Raw genomic sequence first — 23,839 nt, 5'->3', positions numbered from 1 at the left:
CCACAGCCGAAATGTGAATATCCAGTCAGAGGGGTGGGGCTTGGCGACAGGACTGTTATCATTAGGTGTGTTTGAGGTCATGCAGGCGGATGCAGCGCTGTACAGATCGCCTGGATTGTGGTGCATGTTGGGTAGTTTTCACTCGGACGTCACTTGTCAATCATCATGAAAATATCGAGACAGGAGGCGGCTGCAGCTGGAAATCTGGCGCTGTGCTGGCTGCAAGCTGCCTTGTTGACTACAAAACAATGCATTGTGGGAAACGGTGTCCTGGCAGTTCTTGTACTTCGATGTGATTCTGATCAGAAATGATTGGTGCTAAATGAAGGAAATCTGCGCATTTTCTAACTCTTTCTGGGAAGTAATGAATCACTGATGAGAAAATGAACAAGATTTCAAATAACTTGTGGTTTTATGTGTTATTGTTGCGTTTAAAAGTTAACTTTCATTTCAAGTTTATTTCTTTGGGCCACTAAATTAACCCCTATTTTTCATATTTTGTCTGCGAACAAGATGGTAAATTATTATAAAAAGCATAATAGTAAAGTTCATACTAAGGGGGAGAGGCATATTAAAATTCAACTGAATGTTAAGGACAACCCAGACTTCCTGTCCTCATTCAGTCCCGCTGTCAACCTTCATTTCGGGCACCTTTCGTCGCCCCCGCCTGCTTTCACCGATGATCCAAGCGAGGTACAAGTCATCTCAAACACACCTATTACTGGAGCTGCAGATCATGATGTCAGACTTCTGAAAGTTACATGCTTTGACCAATCACAAAATCCAACTGTAATACCTCGTTTCAACATGTAGGGGGCAGCACACAGACATCTTTTTTTTTAAACTATATTATTTTTATTTATTAAAAATTTGGCAATGACAAAGAGACAGAACTTTTAGAGGTCAAAAGCCAAAAAAGTTTATTTTAGGGTTTGGTAACCCTTTAAGTAGATGCTACATTTAGACAATTTTAGAGTCAAAGGGGTCTGTTGCATATTTGCAACAACAGGCATTAAGGGTGTACATGATGATCTCATGACCTAAAATGTTTGGACATCCGATCTGAGCCATTTTAAATACCCACTCCAATTACATTTTTTTAAAATGTGTTCTTGTAGCATTTTTTTTCCATGATGCAGGACACGTAAAATAATTAAAGATTAAAACTGCAATTGAGTATTTCTTTATATCATGATGAACCAGGAGCAGACAAAAACCTGTGACGCAACTGCCATGGCAGGGCAAAGTCTTTCCCTTCTCGGCTCCAATTCTGAAGCATCCACTTGCAGACAAAATAGACCCACCAATGTGTTTGTTTTCCTCTTCTGAACTTCCATCTGGATCAAAAACTTTAAAGCTGGATAGTTCCGACATTGCTTTTTTTCTTTCTATGCTAATGTTAGCTTGGGCTTGTGAGGTGCTATAAGCTAGCAGGAGAGAGTGTAAACAAAGTGTTAATGGGAAATGAGCGGAGATAGCTTCCATGTCAAGAAGTGTCAACAGTGTTTGGTCTGAGTCAATCTGGGTCAACATATCTATGGCAACCACTCTAGCCAATCAGGAGTGAGCGTGTTGGAAGTCCACACTTCCTACCAGTTAAAAGTGGGCTCTGGAGAATCTGTCAAATGCTCAACCCCCCCGTGACCACAAACTTTTATTGTGGCATCTGATTGGCCTGTTTATAACTTGCAATAAAGAAAAAAAAATGTAAAAAGGAAATGCTGTTAGCAAAAATATCTAAATAAAAAAAGAGCAATAATTAATAGCTGTTTAGTTCTCCACAATGGTTGCTCGCTATCATTTTGGCTAGCAGTATGTATTAGCTTCCATCTTTTACTTTCAATGCCAAAATAAAACGTCCCCATGCTTACTCACACATTTTAATTTAACCTTTCTAATGTTGATGCTAGCAACAGACACATTTTTTGTCCGTTTTTTTGTAATTTCTTTTTTTTTTTTATTTCTTATGTTGAACTTTTAGTAGAATATAATCTGTGTTTTTATTTATTTCTGAAATTTATAAAGCAAGGAGTTCAGAAGTATAAACAGCCATATAACTTTATGAATTAATTTAGTGACAGGGTACGGAGACAGTAGCTGAAATTGTAATCTAAAAAGCCAAATCAGGGTAAAGTTGAAAAAATAAAAGGTTAATTTGAGTGAAAAGTAGTTCTTGAATTTGAAGAGGATTAGATTTAAACATTTTTTAATTTAAGATTTCTTTTGGAAAATGGAATATTACCGATTTCCCTGACAGAAATTGCTAATGTTTGTGCAGATCCTTGTGGTTGAGACACCATGTACGAGTCAGTCAAGGTCAGGAGCTGCAGTACCGCCCCTCTCCAGCAGGGGGCGGTGGTGCATAGGCTTCACTTCCTGACCGGCGGTGATGCTTAGGCCGGGATGGTTGTGCAGATGGTCTGTTTGCCGTACACAATAGGAGGTCTGCTCATCTATTTCAGTGTTCTATATTCATTTGGAAGTGTGGTGAGCACAAAAGATGTTTTATTGTGAAAGGTCATGTGCACCGATGGTGGCATTGATAATTAAATAAAAACATTTTTTTCACTCGTGGTTAATTAAATAAACGCATTTGGTGAATTTTTTATTTTTCTTTTGTAATATTTTGGTTTGAAATGGTGCAGTGAATTTGCGCATTTACGGTGCACGCATTGGCTATTATTTTTAATTTTTGTTTTTTTCCTTTTTTTTTTTTTTCTTCTTGCGCCTCACCGGCTGCGCGAGGCGAAGCGCAGCCTCCCTCCGTGCGTAAATGATGTAGGGCAGGACGGGGATGGTTTGGTCACCTCCATTTAAGAAAACCCCGGCCGGTGACTGCTGTAGATCAGGAGCTCGCAGCGTCGGCGTGACTTTAAGGAGCCGCAACATCGCGACTTTTATTTTGTGATTTTTTTTTCTTCTATATATTTGGGGGGGAAAGGAAGACAGACGATGGACATCACGGATCAAGGAGCTCAAATGGAGCCGCTCTTACCAACGGTGAGGGTTGAAGTGTTTCCTGAAGGCTTAGAGGAGGTTTTTATTTTGTATCTAGATTTAATCTATATATATTTCGGTGGTAGATTGATACAGAGCATCCTCTTTGTGCTGGTTGGATGCTGCTGAGGCTGAACCCCAGCAGCAACAGTTATTATAATGACAGGTTCAAGATGTTCCATCGTATCAGATTCACGTTCCTTTAGACATTTACGTCTATTGGGGCTAATTTCTTTCAACATTCATTGTTTGATGGAGATCATGCATGTCAGAAGTTTCTGAGCACTGTCCCGACAGATGAGCCCACTGGAGGGCAGAGCCGGCTCCTGCGCACAGTCTCATTGGCATTCAGGTGAGATGCCAAGCTGGAGGATGGGAAAAAAAAGAATAGTTTCTCCACTCCCTTGGATGCTGTCAGATTGGGTAAAACGGCGTGTATTAAAAAACGCTCCAGGGGCTGATCAATACCCATGATTTGTTGTTTGGCCATGTGAGGACAACATCATGAGGTGAGCCCGGCCGGGCTGATGTGGCGTAGGTAGATGGCCGCTTTTTTTTTTCTCCCCTGCAGTCTCGACGCAGCATGGCCGCTTTCGCTTGTCGTTCAAAGTTATTGCTGCTGCTCCTCCTACGCAGCAAGCGTTGCCATGGTTTCACAAGGATGCGTACAAGTATGAGCGGTGCTGATGCGAGACTGGGGTCCAAGGAAGAGCTGAACTCCACACATTCCACCACTTCACTGTGTTTCAATTCATCAATATTTTTCTTTTTCCCTTTTAGGAACAAGTGGGTCAAAGTAAAGATGTGGTGAGTACATTTACTTTTCTATTCAAACCAGTAACTAAATCCATGAAACTTTAAATTTAAAAGCACCACCACTATGGTTTTGTAATCCAGTTTAGTCCAATAAACCCAAACTGGCTTAACTGTATTTTAATAATAGGCTACATAAGTGGCTAACAGATTACAGCAAAGGGTTTTCGGTGTAATCCCTGCACTGAGGAAGCAATGGGTGACATTATCCCTGCTCTGCTGTTTGTCCACCTGTTGGCTCAGCATGGACAAAAAGTTCCTTTAACGATGGAGCATTGAAGACTGTGCTCCATCAACCCTGTTACACTGGAGCTCCAGTGTTTTTGTCCTTTGATTTGCTGTAAATTTTTTAAAGTCTTGACACGATCAACAAAATTTGAGTAGACTCTTAAGGAGAAAAGTGGCGTGAGTTGCGTATCTCGATACACATGTAATGATACGATGCGTATCCCGATACACGTGTTGATACGATGCCTATCCCGCTACACAAGTCATTATGCGATGCGTATCCCGATACATGTCATGATACGATGCGTATTTCGATACACATGTCATGATATGATGCGTATCCCGATACACATGTCATGATACGATGATTATCCCGATACACATGCGTATACCGATACACAAGTCATAAAATGGTTCGTATCCCGATACACGTCATGATACGATGCGTATCCCAATACACATGTCATGATACGATGCATATCCCGATACACATGTCATGATACGATGCATATCCCGATACACATGTCATGATACGATGCGTATCCCGATACACATGTCATGATACGATGCGTATCCCGATACACATGTCATGATACGATGCATATCCCGATACACATGTCATGATACGATGCATATCCCGATACACATGTCATGATACGATGCGTATCCCGATACACATCTCATGCTATTGAGAGCCGCTTTTCTCCTTCAGAATGTGCTGGAATTACGTTGCAACCATAAACTTTTTTTGTTCTTAAACAGGCGGACATCAACAATTTTTTTTCAAATTTTAGTCGGTTGGATTGTCATATAAAAATGTTCGGGGTAGCACAGACTCTAATTCTGAACAATTTTACACAAGTTTTGAATTGAAATGTTGCATGTGACGTGCGTTCAAGTGCTGCCGCAAGCTATAGTTGAAAGTTGCTTTGTGCAAATCTCATGAATCTTGCTCCAGGCTTTTTCTTTTACAGTTCTATTCCAATACATGAAAGATTTGGTGTTGTAGAATTCCAGCAGGAGACAAATCGCAACTATTCATTTCTCCTACATGATCAATTTTCCAAAAATTTCCACTTTCATGAATTAAAAAGAAAAAGAAAGGGACGCCATCCATACACTACTACCAAATCAGAGTCTCTGATTGGTTTGACTTGAATCCAATTTTCAACATTTATGTACGTAGTTCCAGAAAACAGTCATAAAAAGTAATTGCGTTTTGAATGCGGAAGCCCACAATTCTGTTTGTTGTTGTTTTTTGTGTTTAGTTTTTTTTCCAATACCATCAATTGATTATTTTATTCCTGTGTTGTGTCATTTATCCATACACTCTGGGCTCTGTGAGTCAAACTGCATCTGCTATAGTTCAGTATCCCTAGCCTCAAAGTAGTGTTAACATTTACCTGCCTTAACATAGACTTTTCATTGAAAGTTGCCACTTGAACGCACATTGCCGAGCATATTGCTAACGTAGCTTAACTTCTTTCTTTTTCCAGTATTGATGAACTCTGTGAGGAGGAAATCTGTGTGATTTTTGAACTTAGGGAGAGTAAAGTATGTTATTATTAGCCATCATAAATACAATGTGAAGTTGTTTCTTTTTAGATTTTGTGTTTTTCATGTGGTATCACAGTGCACAAAGATGCTCTGGGCTGAAGTTTTCCTTTAGTAACAATAAGTTTGCTAGTTTCCATATGGCTGGATGCTATTGTTTTAAGGACATTTAAAGACCCACTCAGATTAAGCTAGTGTTTATAACATGTATGTGTGGCATTTTTTATGATGGAGGATATATCTATAGGAAATTAAGCTTAAAATTGTATTTTGGAGAATTTCTTTATTCAAATTATTGTGATTTAAGAGCAGACGAGGAAAATAATAAGAAAAAGTTTGCATTTGTGATGTAAAATATCCTAAAAGGAGTAGGGTTGTCCAAAATTTCTAACTCTTGCGTTCCCTCGCGTTCCGTGAGGGTTAGCTGCGCTGACTGTTTCGCAGAGGAGAAACACTTTTCTTCACGTCTGTGTGTGCTCTGAAAAGATGTAAGTAATGACTTTTTGTTTTAGCATGACCTTTTTAAAATGATAAAACCGATGTTGTCATGTATTTTAGCAGCTCTGCACTAATGTAGCTGACTGGCGACTATTGATGACATCATCAAGTGGGAGTAACGTCTGAATCTGAAAACACTAGGTTTGGAAGGCTAAATGTAGAGAGAGGAGAAGAATTCGGATTACCAGTCTGTTTAGTGACACCTTGTGTCTGCGTTGTGAATTGCAACAAACTAAAAAACATTTTAGCTGCTGAGCTAAACTGTTGTATTCTTGAGAAACAATCCCAGTTTAAAACTTGTAGTCCAGTTTTGTTGTTTTAGATAAAATCGGAGAAAAATGTTTAACTTTTTTATTTATTTTGCCAAATCTTTGGATAAACCTGCATTAATTATAAAGTTCAACAACATATACTTGTTGCTACTGTTTTTGATCCACAAGGTAAAACAAGAGTAAAATAGGAGGCAGTTAATTAAAAATCCGTTTTTTTGCAATCTTTGATGTGCAGTCAAGCCACACGTCTGGTCACTGTGAATGGGCCAGCTTGCTCAGCAGATGTTCTGGATTCTATCACCAGCGGTCCCACTGTCATCATCCGACTGCAAACCGAAAGCAGGCCCACTTAAATCAATAGTGAGAATCAACAGGAGCTGAGGCTTTCAGCAGCGTGCGACGGCTCTCAGGAGCTCGTAGGATGACAGCGTCGACAGGCTTCTGAGTCAAACTCCGGAGACGAGCGCGGTCGCGTGTTTGACAAAATGTTGCTTATGCAACCGATGGCCGAGAGCCAGATCGAGGACGAGCGTATGCCACTGGTCAAACTGTGATTTCCTCTTACAAGTCTCCTCTCCTGTCACTCCAGACTTGGTAAATATTTCAGAGGCTCCTGGCTTTAATGCATCATGTCTCTGTACGGCCAAAGCTACTTGTTGCTCATTTTAAATGAGGCTAAAGGCAACAAACTAAAAGACTCATTTAATGGACTTTAGGGTTTATTGGTGCAAGTTGATGAAATGCAGGGAGGGTATTATTAAACACTGAAAATCTATTAAAAAGGAATGGTTTTAGATGTAGACAATCATTTAAGTTCTTTTCTTTAAAATCTAATTTTTGCATAATCATATTACACTGAACAAATAATCTAAGAGCCACAGTCATTGAGGTGGAACAAATAATTTTAAATGAAATGTAGTTGATTTTTTTTATTTTTTTTTATCATACCGTCCACTTAGACAAACACCCCCCAAATATAGTTTTGGTAAATTAATAAAAAGAAAACCTTAAAAGCTAAAGCATAAAACATGTGAAATTATAATTTTAGATTAATTTAAAGAATTCACATCTCGAACGTGATGAAACTCATTAAGAAATCTTGATTTGTGTCCTCACTGAGGGTTTAGGCAAGAGATGTTTTCTACTGTGACCATGACCCTGTCACAATAGACATCTTGTTTGTTGTTTGTTTCTCTAATTTACACAAATTTAAAAAAATGGCTATAACAAAAGCACAGAGTGAGAGGGGAAAAGCTGTAGATTGAACCAAATTTATAGGCAATTAGGGAAAATAAGTAACAATTACCAGAACAACACAATGATGAAGAACGACTGTCGGTTTTCTGACTGAGTCATACAACTCTAGATCCATTTGAAGTCAGTTTGATTGGTTTACATCTTCAGAAACACAAGCGACTCTTTTCCATTGGGACATTTCAATATACCATTGACTGTATATGAGAACTGGACTGAGTAACCCCTCTCCCCTCGTGTTCCAAACAGGATCTACCTGCTGGTTCCAAGAAGCCAAGATCCCGTAGACATTTGTAGAGAAATAATCAATTATCATTTACTCATTCTACTTGTCCATCCATCCATCTTCTTGACCGCTTTGTCCCTTTTGGGGTCGCGGGGGTGCCGGAGCCTATCCCGGCTACTGATGGGCGAAGGCGGGGTTCACCCTGGACAGGTCGCCAGTCTGTCGCAGCATTCTACTTGTAAGAATCAAAATTTTTTTAACTTTATTTTGCTAATGCTAATTTTTGTTTTTGTTGTTTTTGCTGTGGTTAAAGTCATAAACTGGCCAATCAGATGCCTGAATATAATAGTCTCATGCTGACCGTTCAAAATGTAAATTCTCCTGAGCCTACTTTCAAGTCGTAAAGGTGTGGCCTTCCAACAAGCTCACACATGATTGGGAGAGTGGTTGCCATAGAAACCAGACCAATCCCTACTTACTAATGTTGTCTGGCTCCAACATGGCATTGTCAGTTTTGAATAATTGAATGGCAATTGAATTGTCTTTATTTCAATGGAGCCGGAAGTAAACCATTTTCTATCCATGACGTTAACCTTGGAGGGTCCAGTTTTCCTATACAGTCAATGGTTTCACCCTTAACTTAACTTAGTGTTCAAACCTTCAAAATACAAGACTCGTTCTATCTATCTAGCATTTAAAGTCCCAAATGATCATTTTCTGAACTTTTATAAAAGTGTAAAAACGTTCCCAGTGGTCTTTTAAATGTAATTTTGTGGTTGTCAGCCAAAAATTTATTTTTGTTTTCTTAGACAAAAAAAAAATAATAAATAAAAATAACCACATAGTGGAGGACTATCTAGTGCCCTGGAATTTAATAGCAATTCGAACACCATTTTCACTACTTTTATTTATTTTTTCAATGGCCAGTATGACATTACCGATTTCACCAAGTGAAAATCTAATCAATACAAATATTTTATGACGTCTCTTTAAGGAACTAATGTGATCTAATGATGAAAATGTTGATGATTTATTAAAAATGTACATTTAAACATGTTTTTTCTTTGCAAAAATCGTCTGCAGCCTATATTTCCTAATGTAGTGAGCAACGATGCACACGCTTTTCGCAAAGACTTCTGGAAAATTTCTAGATTTGCGAATTGAAAAATGGTGAACGCACTATATAGTAAGTAGTGAAGGATTTTAGACATAGCCATAGTTTTGGGCCTGTTGCTGAGAGCTCTCTGTTTACAACCCCAAGCTAAAATTAGCGGTGCAACATAGTTGTTGAGCGATTTTGGAGCTATCCAGGCGTACAGTTTAAGCCAGATACCAGCTCAGATGAGGAAACCAAAGTCTACTAGTGGACGCATCAGAATGTAGCGGAGCAGCGTATTTTATGTGACAAATACGGTCTTTTTCAAACATTTTTGTCTTCTGATTCATGTTTTGACTAAAGAAATACCCAGAAATTCAACTTTGAACTTAATTTTATTTTAGAAAAATGCTACAATAACATGTTGAAAACATCATTTTAATCAGAGTGGGTCTTTATTGTTTTTGTTTATTGTACACACTGTTCCTCATTGTTAATCCAGAGTCGTACCAGTCGTTTGGTATTTGCAAGTTGAAGGTTTGTTGTATTAGGACTGTGAGGAAAATGCGTCTGCTGTCTGTCGTTTCCCACCTGATAGCAGGAGTCTGACTATTTTTAGTTGTCTGGGCTTAAACTTGACGTAAAGCTCAGACTCCAAAGCCGCGACTCTTTAAACTTGAGTCGTCTGCCGGTTCATTAGCATAATCTATGACTCCGTGGATCGACTTGTGTGCAGGAATGGTAGATAGCTGGAACAATCGAGGAGGATGAGTAGAAAAATGTGCTGAAGAAGAGCGTGTACGACTTGGCGAGTCCACTGTGAGCGACTTGCAGTCATGCAGGCAGCCCGGCTGCTGCAGCTAGGAGCCTTCAGACCGGCTGTGCTCCTTTCTCTGGTTAATTATAGCATTGGTGAGGAGGGGGGGCTGAAAGGGGGGCACGGAGGTGGGAGGAGCTGCAGGAAGGTGAAAGACAGATGGTGGAATGAGGAGAAAGGTCCTTAAAGAGAATTAGATTAGATAGTGAAACTGTGCTGAGAATACCGCAGCAGGAAGCTCCCGAGTGTCGACAACAAAGGCGGCTTTTATTGCAATTTGCCGGCGAACGAAGCCAGATCTCTTTGGAGCGCCTCCATCCGCTTATGCTGATGATGCAGTGCGGCCAGAGAGCGGCTCAGGTAGGCTCGCATGCAGATCCACAAGCGTCTGGCTTGCCCCGTCACAATGACCTGAGGTAACGCAGCCCTCATAGCCTGGGGGGACTAAAGCGTGCAGAGCGCAGCATCAGTGATGTCAGAGCGCTAATCTCTCAGAAGGGGGGGGTGGATTGGCGGATAGTCGCTTGTCAGGAACATTTGATGCCATCCTGGATGAAAGCTCGTCGGTTGGAGAGCTCTTGTTTATGTTTTCTCTCGTCTGCCGGTTTCTCTGGGCTTCTGGGAGGAGGGCTGCCGCTGCTTCCGCGTTCCAGCATGGGCAGAGCAGCTGATGCGAGCGGCTGAGGAGAGGCGCAGGAGGACAAGCTGGCACTGTCTTCCTCCTCTGAATTTCCTGCAGCAAACACGAGAAAATAAGAGCGAGGCTCCGACCCTGAGCCTCTTGATTTACGGGAGCAAGTGAGAACAAGGGGAGTTAGCGGGCATCTCACCTGACAGGAGGGGCACCATGCTCACTGTGGACCTAAATAAGGGATTTGCTTATCAGGTAGGCTCTACTATAGACTTTGAAGTTGAAATATATCTCGTTTTAAGGCTGAACAAATGCACAGAAGTTGAGCTGCATCTCGTGGAGATGGAGGTTAACCACTGCAGAGTCATGCAGCTGACAGGAAATGACTGCTTTAAAATTCCTCTTTTATTTTGAAATTTTCACGTGTGCTTTCCATCCCCCCAACTTCAGAGAAAAACTGGGAATGTAGAGATATTCCGATTTGCATATTCGTTCCTGTGATGTTGCCGGTGCTGATGCGTCTGCCATCGTCACAGTAACTGCCATCTGTGGGGATGAAAGCCGCCGCCACGACAACAGAAGCTGTTGGACAACCCATAATCCCCCCCGCTCTTGTCTTTACAAAGTATCCCTTCACTCCAGTTCGAAGCCGAAAGTCCACTAAAGTGGATTCATGGTATAAAGATTTACATTGAAAGCTGCCATTAAACCCGTAATCGCCAGTTTCAGAGGAAAACCACCTGTCCTATTTCTCGGAGTAGAACAAAAAACATTCGAACATCCCTGCTGAAGTACAGAGCTCTAGGGAGAACCTTGAACACCGGAGAAACGAGGTCGCGTATTTCCTTCTCTGTGAGAAATGTTTTGGTGTTCTCAGACTTTTGGAAGGGAAGCTGGTTGGGAATCAGCAGGTTTGTGGTTTGTTCTGGCTGAGAAAACAAAGCAGGAGGTATCAGGAGTCTGGAAACAGTGGTTGGTTGAAGAGGTCAAACATGGAGCACCACATTAGGAACATGATATTGATGGAGTCTCAGATGTTTTTTTTTAATACTTGACGTCATATTAAATGAAAGTATTCGAGCTTTTGTGGACTAATAACAAAACTTGAGACTTAGAATAAGAGTTTGTTACTAATAACTCAAATTACAAAAAAAAAATATGAGTAGATCTTAAAGGGAACAAACTTTCAAATTAAAAAGCTTTTTGTGTTTTTTTTTTACTCCAAACTAGTACTTTGACATGTATTAGATGCTATTTAAGATAAGATGGACAAACATATCACAGAATCAGACGGGATTAAGTAATTGGCAGATAGAAAGGACAGAGATTGTTGGATCAAGTGTAAAGATGGAGACCCAACTATTATTGGGGTATAAATGGAAAAAGTAAAAGTTCAAACAGTGAAACACGGTGGTGGAAGTATTATGCCATGTCTCTGCTTTAGACCCGTTGAAGGTTTTGGACATGTCAGGATTATGAAGGCACTTGAAGTGAACACTGAGTCTTAGCAAAACACAAATAAAATCAAATGTCTGTCATTAGCTGTGTGAAATTGTGCAAAGTAGATTATAATTTTCCCAGTGGAAGCAGAACAATAAAAAACTTGCATCCATCAAAATAAAGTTTTTGCATATTCCATATTTATGATTTCATAGAAACGGTGTAACTGCGAAATTGATTTTTTTTTTTTTTTTACATTTTTCAAATTTCAATAGTTTTGCGAATACGTGTGATAGAATCGCAGCTACTGAATATATATGAGAACTCGACAAAGGGACTGTGACATTTTTTTTTTTCCAATGTTGGAGCCAGACGTCATCAGTATGTAGAAACGGCTCTGAATTGTCTGAGTCATCATTTCTATGGCAACCACTCTCGCCAATTAGGAGTTAGCTTGTCGTTGTTGATGGAAATCCACATCAAAACCACTGGAAATCCGGTTCAGGACAATCTGTCAAATATTTCAGGGCTTTTATAGAGGAATCTATTTATAACTTAAATAACTCGCACTACAGAAAAAATACAATTTAAAAAAAGTTAGAATTGGCAAGAACATTTTAAAAAAGTATTGGATCAAGACTAGTTATTCTGACAAATAGAATGACTGATTAATTGAAGTCTACAGGATATTTACTTCTTGGAACAAGCAGGTACTTCCTGTTTGGAACACGAGGGGGGAGGGGTCACTCAGTCTAGTTCTTATATACAGTCAATGGTGTATATTAGTGTAAACTTATATTAACATGAATAAAATAAAGGTTGGTGGTCAGAGTGCAGAGGTCAACCCCATGAATAGTCTATGAGAGGGACTCATGATACTAGTTTGTAGGCGTTAAAAAGACATCCTCGATGAGATGTGGACCAACTTGGACAGTCCGACCTAAAAGTGTCTCTAATGAGGTTTAAAAAATAAAGTTTTGGTAACCACATAAAACGTTTTTGCTTTTGTAACTGACCTAAAACCTGTTACGTGTCTCTTTGCAACTTTTCCCCTTTAAACAGTCAGTCTTTTTTTGAGGTAAAGAGCCTGAAACCATTTCAGTTTATACAAGCCAAGTTTTTGTTTCCAATAAAAATAAGTGTTCTTTTTATAGCAAAGTCACAATAGAACCTTTATTCACTTTTAAAGTCATAAAAGAAGAAAGTAAGAAGCACGAAATAGTTTGTTCTTGAGCTGTGAAAACTTAGAAGAGACACAAAAAATAAGAAAAGGCCATTTAGACTACTATTGGTTCAAAACACCAGAGCCAACATATAGTATTAAGACGTAACACTACGTCAGTGTTCTGTAAGTGCAAAACTTCAAATCACCGAAGCAGTGAAAAATTCCTTCAGTTGTAAAGATAGTGGTCACACTTTGGTGCAACAGAAGCTTCAGGCACAATCCAGCTATGACAACCGGAATCAGAGTCTGACAATGTCTCCCTGTTTTATCGGTTGTGTCAGAGTGGTGTGTGTTTGTGTGGACGACTGCTGACTGAGCTGTCACTCTAAGACTTTCCGTCACCTTTGACTGCACTCTGACGTGTGAGAGTAGGGAAAGAAGTGGACTCTAAAAAACGCACAAGCTGTAATTGTAGTGGACATATGTAAAGCAGAAAGTACTTGATGCATTATGGGATTCCTTGGAGCAGATTAACTGGACAGCAGCGTTGAGTACAGCAGAATTTATGGAAAGGTCAAGGTAACGGGGTCAACCCCTTCTATTAAGCCTCAGTTGTTCATTAGTGTTCACATTGTGCCTCGATACTGATGTCATAGTTCGACTCCTCCTACTCTGTAGGTGGCAGTATGCTCTTGTTTTGTTTGTTTATAAAAGCTAGTATTAGTGGTTTCATTCTATGATGAAGAGGTTTGTAGACATTCTGTGCTGGAGAATCGCATCACCAGTTTGTTTTGCAGCTCTGTTGGATCACTGAACTATGTTCGCCTGGCCTTGGCACGGTTCACTCTATTGTGCCCAATCATTAAACACAGTAATCAAAGCAGCTAAACAAGTATGACTTTGGGGTCAAACATACTTAGACACTGATCTGATCCAATACATTCTCATTCCCAAGTCCTCACATTTTGATGCATGGTTAAGGCCCCTTCTGCGTCACTTTTTGACATTTTGGGTGTCCCCAACTTGTCGTTTTTTTGACATCTTGGATGTTCCAATTAACTCAAGGCTCCCCAACCTCCGGGCCGCAAACTGGTACCCTAACCTTAACAGGCGCTGACCTGTACTGGACGCGTGCTGGGCTAGAGTATTGGGTTAGGGTACCAATATCGACCCCGTCCCAAGGTTCGGTCCGAGTCCAACAAAATGACCAGATCCTTGATTTAATTGGAACAGCCAGCACGACAAAAAACGACAAATTGGGAACACCTGAAACGTCAAAAAGTGACACGGAGACGGTCCTTAACCATGCATCAATATGTAACGAGTTGGAAATGAGAATGTGTAGTCTGATCACATAGTGAAGGGCTTAGTTGTTAAAAAAAATTCAGTAGATTAAAAAAAATGTTTTTACACACTTGGATAGTCCGGTAGAATTTTCAAAGTTAAAAGTCCCATTTGCGGTCACAAACCTAGGTGTGTGAAATTTCTTCTCTGCATTTGACCCATCCCCTGGGGGAGGGGTGAGCTACAGACATAGCTGTACTCAGGAATCATTTGGTGGTTTAACGCCCCAATCCAACCCCTTAATGGTGAGTATCAGGTAGGGAGGCATTGGGAGTCTTGGGTATGACTCTACCGTGGATTTGAACTCACGACGATCCAGTCTCAGGTCGAACACTCTACCACAAGGCCACTGAGCTGGTTAAAATGGACAGGGGATGCAAATAGATAAATACATATAAAACTCAATTTAATTTTTTTTTTCCTTAATCTGACAAAAGAAAAAAAATCTGATAGAGGGTGTATCTCTTGTAGGCTGGCTATTTTATTATTTAATTATTGTATTAAGTAGAGGGTTTCTAAAATTTCTGAAAACATTTGAAGGGATAATACATTTCCTTCTTCAGTCCCAGTTCCTTGCTCTTGTGTTGCTGTAATAGTAAACATGATAAAATATATATAAAGTATGTATTTCTCATGTCCTCTCAAATTTGTCTTGGACTTCTCTTAAAGACGAACTGCAATGAAAGTAGTGTTTTTAACATGTTCTTGTAGCATTTGTTTTAAAAATGGCTCTATCGGAGTGGTACTTAAGAAGATTCACACTTGAGTTCCCATTAGTCAGTGGTGGAAATGGGATAACATGGTAAGGCGTTAATGACTTTCCTTCCACGTCTTTTTTTTTTTTAATTCTAGGGCATGTTGGAGCCTGTTCCAGTTGAGTACTAAGGCAGGTTCACTTTTAACAAATTATTTTTATTAAATCCCAGCAATTGATGACCTTCCAAATAAAGTTTAAACTGACTTGAGTCTGGCATTCCAGGTCTGTTTCTTTTTGTAGTTGAAATACAGTTTATCAGTAAAAAGGACTTTGAAAGCAGACTAGATTTTATTAGATAACTTTAAATCAACCCAACCTGACTTATTTCCCTATTTATTTCCACTAACACCCTCAATCTTTTATAATTCAACATTGGGTGTGCCAAAATATCGATATTGGATATATCGTGATATTTAGTCCTGTGATTGATTCTCGATGAGTTCTCACCAAGTATCGATCTTTTATTTTTGTTTGAAGAGGCTGTAAAAAAAATATTCCTTTGGTGAGATGTTCCTTTGGAGGTAGATATGGGGCCCGCGTTGCCAGACTGTTGTAGTTTACAACAATTTTGCACTAAGCAGTGGCTGAATTTTAAAGATAATTCAAAATCAGTCTATTATTTATTGCAGAAAATTCGACAGAAGTTGATTATTATGGTTGTGTTTAAGCAAACAAATACATGGTAACATAGTTACCTAAAACATCTGTCCTTCTATATATTGTGAGTTATTAGAGATGATTTTTACCAACTATCGCAGTATCATGACATTATCGATATCGTGAGCCATGTATCGCGTATCGCATCGTATTGTGACTGTTCTATTGCATGTTCTGGTATTTAGAAGCATTATAGTAAAATAAAGAACCTATAAAACTTGTTGAATTTTTTTTTTATCTATTAAAAAAGTAACAAACTAATAATCAGATCAAGTTAACGGTTCCATTTTAGGCATCTTTTTTAGTTTCACGAATGCACTTTCCATTCATCCCACATGGACTAAGCTCTGCAGACTTTGATGTCAAAATCATCAGAAGTTCCTTCATTTATAGTTAGGATGCTAGTTTTGGCTATCCTATGCTAATCTTGTGGTAATAGAATGGCTCCATCTCAAGTATTTTAACATGTAAGCTTATATTTGATGACAAATTGCCTATTGATTTAGCTAACTTTAGCATCAACACACTAAGTAAGCTAGCATATTATGAACTAACAAGGCTGAAGATCAAAAAACATTTTTCATTTTAAGACTAAATGATTTTTGCTAAAGCTTTTACATTTTAGAACAGGTGTTTATAAACTTATTTTGGTTTGGGGGCCACATTCAACCCATCTGATCTCAAGCGGGTCGGACCAGTAACATAATAGCAAAATAATCCATGGTCAACTTGTTATCTGTAGCTTTGTTTTTGTTTCGTTTTTTTCTCAGTTAGAAAGTTAGAAAAAAATTACTTCAACCAACCTGTAGACTAATCATTTATTATTATATTATTTATTTTAATTGTTTTTTGATCTCTTGTTATGCCGGTTTTACGTTTCCTTTGCTCCCCCTAGTGTCGGAATTGCACTTTGCAGTCATTTCTTTAAAGAACCATAACTCATTACAGGAATGGGCCCCAACATCCTTTTGTTTTTCATCTTCATGGCTTGGCCGTATGTTTAACACCCCTGCTTTAGAACCGTACTGAATGGCTAACATTAGCTTTGCTGTGCTATTTTTATGCTAGCTAACATGCTACTTTTAATGGCTTTTTTTCCCCATTACCTTTTTGTTCAGTGTGTTATCATGCATTGTTGAAGTATCCTGTTTTCAAGCAAGTTGGTCTCCTCAAAATAGTTCTACTAGATATAGTTACACTGCACAAAACCTATGGAAAACTGGAAGTATCTGTATTTATCATAAAACCACGTAACATTTTTTTTTAGGTAGATTTGTCTCACTACTTCCTGGTTTATCAACTTTCAAAATAAATATTTTTTTTAACTAAAACCTCATCTGCTTTCAAAATGACTGCATGTGAAATGTATCCACAAGTCAGTGTAAATAACTCTAAACTAATTGAAGAAAATAATCTAATTTTTGCAGCACAGACCTATATAAATCCTTTAACTTCACTAGAAATAATTCCAGTTCTTGTCATCCTCCAGAATAAATCAAATACAGATGAAATATGAGCTGTAATTTCAAAACGGCATAAATATGTATCACAGGGACCTTTAAAAAATTTAAGGTTTTAACCGTTTTTAGAACAAATATACTGTAGGAGGATGATCCTGTTGGCTTTTCTGTTGAAATGGAAAATGAAAGTTACATGAAGGTCGATGTTGAGTCCTTTTTTCTTTTTTTTTGTGGTTGAAGCTGAATTTGGATCACTAGACAGACACATGCTTTCTCTCTCGTTTAACTGCAACGTTGGGTTTAAAAAATCAATTGATGAAACTGAATTGATCTTTACTGGGAAGATTCATAAAAATCCATGATTTCTTTTTATTCAAAGCAATTCCTTGCTTTGTTTTTTCATGTACAATTTCAATGTAACTATTAATAGAAGAAGTTTCAACTTCAATCCAGGCAAGTCAAGAGTTATCTGAAGGCAGTTTTTCTGATTAACTCTTATAGAACGTCTTGACTTTTCCTGCTTCGTGATCCATGCTCTGTCCTGAGGCCTTTCTTGCTCTTCTACTTCCTCTTTCCCCTCATCCATCCTCTCTGCTCCTTCCTGTCAAACCCCAGCCCTGCAGTGCACTATGTGCTGTACAAAGTCAATATGTGCTCTCTGCATGTTAAGCCAGCTTTATATATCAATCTGTGCGTGTGCTGGTTTCCACCGGTTTGTGTGAAACTACACGGACATAAACCCTGTAAATGGAAAACGACAACACAAACATTTCAAGGTGAACAAATGTGAACATCATGTACTGTACTTGTTACATACGAGTCTCATCCTCCTCCTCCTCCTCCTGCCGTCCCGCCTCCCCTGGAATCTCCGTCACGTGCTCCGTGCTCCCGCTCTCTCTGAAATCTCCATCACTGCCGGAGCCGCAGAGACAACGGCCGGTTTAATTCTCATCGCCGCGCTGCGCCTTCATCACTGATCCTGCGCTCGTAGGCGAGGATTTTATCTCGCCGTGGAGGCTAGCAGATTAATCTCAACCCAGATTGGCGAGCTGGGATGTGCCTGGTCCAGGGTCGGCAGAGAAACCCGGGGTCTATAAATAGAAGCAGGGACCTGCAGGCAGGCCGTGCTGGCTCATCTGTTATACCAGGCAGGGTAAACCTGGGCTTTGGAGGCTGAGAAGAGAATGGCAGCTAAAAATGACAGCTTTTAATTTTGTAGAAATTGTCAGAAAAACATCTTTACATCTGATTTTAGTCCTAATTTTTGCAAAAGATTGTAGTTTTTTTTTTTTCCTAAAATAACATCCTGACAGAACAATTCAGCCCCCGTCATGTCATCAGAGCATCCTGTCACGTCACATTAAAATTCTCATTACAATGCATTTCTGCCTGAACTTATGTGAATTTCTCTCAGCTTGACCTTAGTTGTTTTCTCTCTCTGGGAATTGCTCTTAACACCAGTCAAACGCCGCAAGCACCGCCCTGATTATTGGCTGGAAATAAAACAGACTAAAGGTTAAGTCAGGTGACCCTCTGTTTTCTAGAGTCACTGAATAATTTTCTTTTTCTTTTGGTTTAATCCAGTTTGGGCAAGATTTATACCTCACCAATAACCCTGGCTTTCCCGTTGAAACTATAACAGCTTCTATTTATTAGTTGCTTGCAAATGTTTGTGTAACAGCGATAATCTTGAGCAAAGTTTCAGATGTTTTAACTCCACAAGAACCGAATTTTAATTTAAACTGAGGCAAAAACGTGTTAAAGCTATGCGTATTTGTTGAGATCATCATAATGACTTATTCGGTAAAAAAAACACCTAGTTACTTTGTGAACTGCATTGTTACTTTTTGTTTTTTAACTTGCCCTCAAAATGGAAGTATACATATCGTGTAGGCAACATTACGATGCGTATCGTGTACGCGACTTAATGATGTATATCGTGTGGGCGATTTAACAATACCTATCGTGTGAGTGATAGAAAAGTGTCAATTTTGCCATTTCTCTATTATCATTTTTTTAATTTTATTTTTATTGCTGAACTTTTGTGCAAAAATGTGTTCTAGTTCTTTGTCATTTTTTTTCATCAGAGAATAACCTATTATATGCTTTATCGTGGTATATCGCGATATATATCATTATTGTGATATAAAATTATTGTGATATGCAATTTTTTTCAATATTGCCCAGTACTACAACAGTAGTTTAAAGTCATGCTAAAACATAAAATCATTACTTACATTCTTACAGAGTGCACCCATGTGAAGAGAAGCACATTTGTTCCGCGGCACAATGCGATGTGGAACACCTCTTAAAAAAAACTATTTTGGACATCCCTACCCCTCCAAATGCCCCTACAGTTGGAGGGGTAGGGGAAGAATTCAGAATCGGCCTTAGAATATGGTGCTCACACTGGACTTGTCGCTACCTGATACCAGCGCATGTAGTAGCATGTCATCAAAGTGGTGCAATTCTGACAAATCGTGCCCCAGTCTTTTTTCTTTTTTTTTTACAGTTCTATTCCGATATATGAAAGACTTGGTGTCATAGAATTCCGTCTGGGCACAAACCACAGTTCTTGAATTCTCCTTTATGGTAAATTTTGAAATGGTTGGCGCTTATGCATATTGAAAAGAACGGCATCCATATGTCACTACCAAATCCAAGTCCCTGATTGGTCAAAGTTCAATTGTTTTAACACGCTTTCAGTGGCCGTGTGTTTTGTATATAGAGCCCCAAAAACAGTTGTAAAACTTGCTTAGTTACACGTGAATGCAAGAGTTTTAAATGAAATGTGCAAATACACTTGTTTACATAGACTTTTCATTGGACAGCATTAGAATTGAGCTTTTTATAAACCATGACAACCGTTTTTAAAGAAACTCAAAAAAAAGTGGAGCTGCCAACCACTGATTTGAAGGTTAGAAGTCAGATAACTTGGATGTAGAATTTTTTATGTTCCTTGATTTTTACTTGTGGATGAACAAATGCTTGCAACAGGTGTCTGTGGTAACATAATGAACTTCACCTGGCTCTAGTCTATACACTATATATATATCTATATATATATATATCTATATATATATATATATATATATATATATATATATATATATATATATATATATATATATATATATATATATATATATCTATATATATATATAGATATGTTTTAATGATTCAGCAATTTCAATGAAACGTACAAAGGCTAGTTATGTGTAGTTAATATTAATACTTGAAATGCTCTTTTAGTGGTTAAAACATGCCCACCGAAACCATTAGTTATCAAATCACCAAGATTATATTTTTGTGAAGATAAGCTAATTAAAAAACAAGCATGAAAAATCCTCAATTTAAAAAATGCTACTTTTGGAAAATCATCTTGGATATGTAAGAAATTGCCCCTTGTGGACAAAAAAAGTAGAAGCTAAAGTGTGTTTATTTCTGTTTACCATTAGCCACCTAGTGGTCAGATGATGAAGTGCATTGGTTTCCTTATGTTTTTGTTTTCACACCGTGAATCAAAATGCTTACATTTTAGATTATCTTTAGAGAAGCTTCATGTGGATTTGTCTAATAATTTATCAGTTCCTAGAATATCTGAGGACTTTGATTTATTTATGTATTCTTCCTCTTTAACAAACTCCAGCATGGAGAGTAGTGTGTAGATAAAGTCTTAAATCTCAGAGTAGTTTGGAATCAGAATTTTCCAGTTGTAGGGATTTTCAGTTTGACCTGGTCAATGTTGCATGATGCAATTCATTACTTACTACATAACATCTTAAGATCTTTTAGCCCTTCTGTTAAGACGGTCGCAGTAAAGGCACTTGAACGAGTCCAGTTTTTGTTCCTAAAACCTAAGATTATGCGCTGTGCTCAATATTTGACAGTAAAGGCGATTAATCCCAGTTTAAAATCCTTATCTGTGTGTAGTCATTCCTTCTGGTCATGAGATTAAAATATTATGTTTGTGGTGGTTTTGTGAACACGGCCAGACTAGCTTTTCCTTGTAGCCCACTGAGATCAACGTACATTATTAACCAATAGAAGAAAAAATTTACATTTTTCATGTTTCTAGTTTTGGTTTATTATAGTGCAGTTATAAATATAGGTTCAAACATTCATTTTAATAGTAAATCAGTATCTTAGCAACATGTAAACATTCATCAATGCAGTTAATGCAAAAGTAAGGTTTTCAAATTTATGAATATTAAGAGGTTTCCTATTAATTATTTTCCATCCCTTAATTTTCTAAAACTACATGGTCCTGTTCAGAGATTTGCTGGAGTCTACTGGATCATCACAGGTTGTCAGAGACAGAAAACTTAACAAATACACTCCTAAGAGAGTGTTTTAGAATCAGCTGCTAACCTATGAAGCTTGATTTAGAAAGAACAAGAGTCAATGGGCTTTGCTTGCCTTGTATACCTTTTACAATCAAAACAAAACACAAAGAACAAGGTCCAGAAATATTACAAAAAACATATAAGGGGGAGAAAATTAATAAATAAGTGAACAAAACTGACAAAGATTCTTCCAGAAATGTTTTGAGTTTCATAATCATAGTAGTCCATAGTAGTAGTTTCCTCATGAGCACCATGGATATGTGCGGTGGACAGTTCAAGATACCTGAAATCAATAAACGAGAGCAGCTGCTCTATCCGAGTTAGTAAAGGAGTACGAGTAGTGTCCTTTTCAAAATCCGGGAGTGCCAATTGGTTGAAAATTGATCATGAAGGAAACATTGATAATTGTGGGTTTGTGCCCCGCTGGAATGATGGGACACCAGGCCTTTCGTTTGTAGGGATAGAGCTGAGAAAATAAAAACTTGAAGATTTGCTCCACCTTGACATTTCACATCAAGCTTTTCCCAACTGCAGGTGGGGCTGGACATGCACTAGTAAACAGTGATAGGAGAAATAGAAAAAAAGAAATGGAATAAGAAGCCCCTCCCTGCTTGTCCAGTGTGAACACTATTGGCTAAACTTTTGAATCCATGACTAAAATCTAACCCCATTTCTTCCTGACTTACAAGAGCATTCTGTTGCTTTACTATAATAATAAACTATCTTCACAATTCTTTCTGATAAACCTCTTGATTTTATTGAGAAAATACTATATTCATATAACAAAATTTAGCAAAAAAACTAAAACATTTATTTTAATTAATTGCTGAAATCAGACAATAATTACACACTATTTCTCCCAGTAGCAACAAAAAAAGGCACTTGAAATGGATCATGTCCCAGCTTAACAGAATCAAATAATGTTACTTTTATTTTTGTCTGTTACTTGTATAACCATCCTGGTGTTTTTTTTTAATTGATGTACAGTAGGGCTGCAAGATATTAGAAATCGATATTGCACTAGCGATACATGACCATGTAGCAAAACATCCATCCATCCATCCATTTTCTTGTCCGCTTCTTCCCTTTCGGGGTCGCGGGGGTGCCGGAGCCTATCCCGGCTACTGAAGGGCGAAGGCGGGGTTTACCCTGGACAGGTCGCCAGTCTGTCACAGGGCCTCAATCACACACCCATCCACTCTCACATTCACACCTAGGGGCAATTTAGAGTCACCAATTCACCTATGAAGCATGTTTTTGGACGGTGGGAGGAAGCCGGAGTCCCCGGTGAAAACCCACGCATGCACGGGGAGAACATGCAAACTCCACACAGAAAGGTCCCAGCCGGGAGTCGAACCGGGGCCTTCTCGCTGTGAGGCAAGAGCGCTAACCACTGCGCCACCGTGCAGCCCATGTAGCAAAACAACTGATTTTAATCATTTCCATCCGATTGGTCAAGTACAAAAAGGACTGTTTAGTTTGTCAACTACATCAAGCTGCCATAAGATTGTTATTGCATTCATAAACATTTTAGATTACCATTTATCCCAGTTTAAGTTGTCTTTTTCGATACATGCACAGGGAGATATCGCGATAACAATAAATTTGCGATATATCATGCAGGCCTAATGCCCAGTTCATTGTTCTTTGTTCATGTAAATGTTTGTTTTATTAGAGTAATAATTGAATAATTTTAAGTACAAAAGTCAATTAATTTTCTTTTTTAGAAATGGTTCAGCCTGAACTACAGAAGAAGAGAATCTCGGTCAGATAACCAACTACAAAAGCTCCGAGGATCCCTGGAGTCCAGCTTATATGCAATCAGTGCACAAATAGCACACACTAATGCACAATTTGTGCAGGAGGTAGTCAGGAGGCAGTAGAGGCAATGTTCAAGTCCCTATGATAACTTTATGCAGCCGCCTGGAGAAGTTTTAGCGCTTATGCAACACATTTTAAATATTAATGACTCCTAAGAATAAAAAAAAAATATGTTGTTAATATAGGAGAGAGTGAATGTGTATTGAAAACCAGTTAAAACAACATGAATGTGTGCATCCTCTGAATATTAAAGCGAATACTTTTCAAGGTCAGCACTATTTTTAGTGAGGCATACCCAGAAGTGCAGCACCAACGTTGGCACCAGCCCCCTTGTTTCTGCGGGTCCCCACACTGAGCATGTGCAGTTGCTCCAGTTACGGCGTGAGTCGGCCTGCTGGAGGTGTGTGTGTATGCGTGTGGGGGGGCTTTTACATGATTTAAGGCTTACGCACAATGAGGCATT

At 38.7% G+C, this 23,839-nt stretch overlaps 1 protein-coding gene across 1 annotated transcript in view; it reads left to right on the top strand.

Annotated features, from left to right (window-relative positions):
• The window catches only part of LOC112160129 (sodium-driven chloride bicarbonate exchanger), a gene marked incomplete in the record, with an annotated part of 52,062 nt that overhangs the window by 542 nt on the left and 27,681 nt on the right, over positions 1-23,839 (top strand). The window contains 1 exon segment of the mRNA XM_024294508.2: positions 3,778-3,804. Coding sequence (XP_024150276.1) covers positions 3,778-3,804 — 27 coding nt within the window.

Source organism: Oryzias melastigma, linkage group LG2 (genome assembly GCF_002922805.2).
Source record: "Oryzias melastigma strain HK-1 linkage group LG2, ASM292280v2, whole genome shotgun sequence".
In the NCBI taxonomy this organism is placed as follows: Eukaryota; Metazoa; Chordata; class Actinopteri; order Beloniformes; family Adrianichthyidae; genus Oryzias; species Oryzias melastigma.
This window is presented reverse-complemented; position numbering and strand designations above follow the sequence as displayed.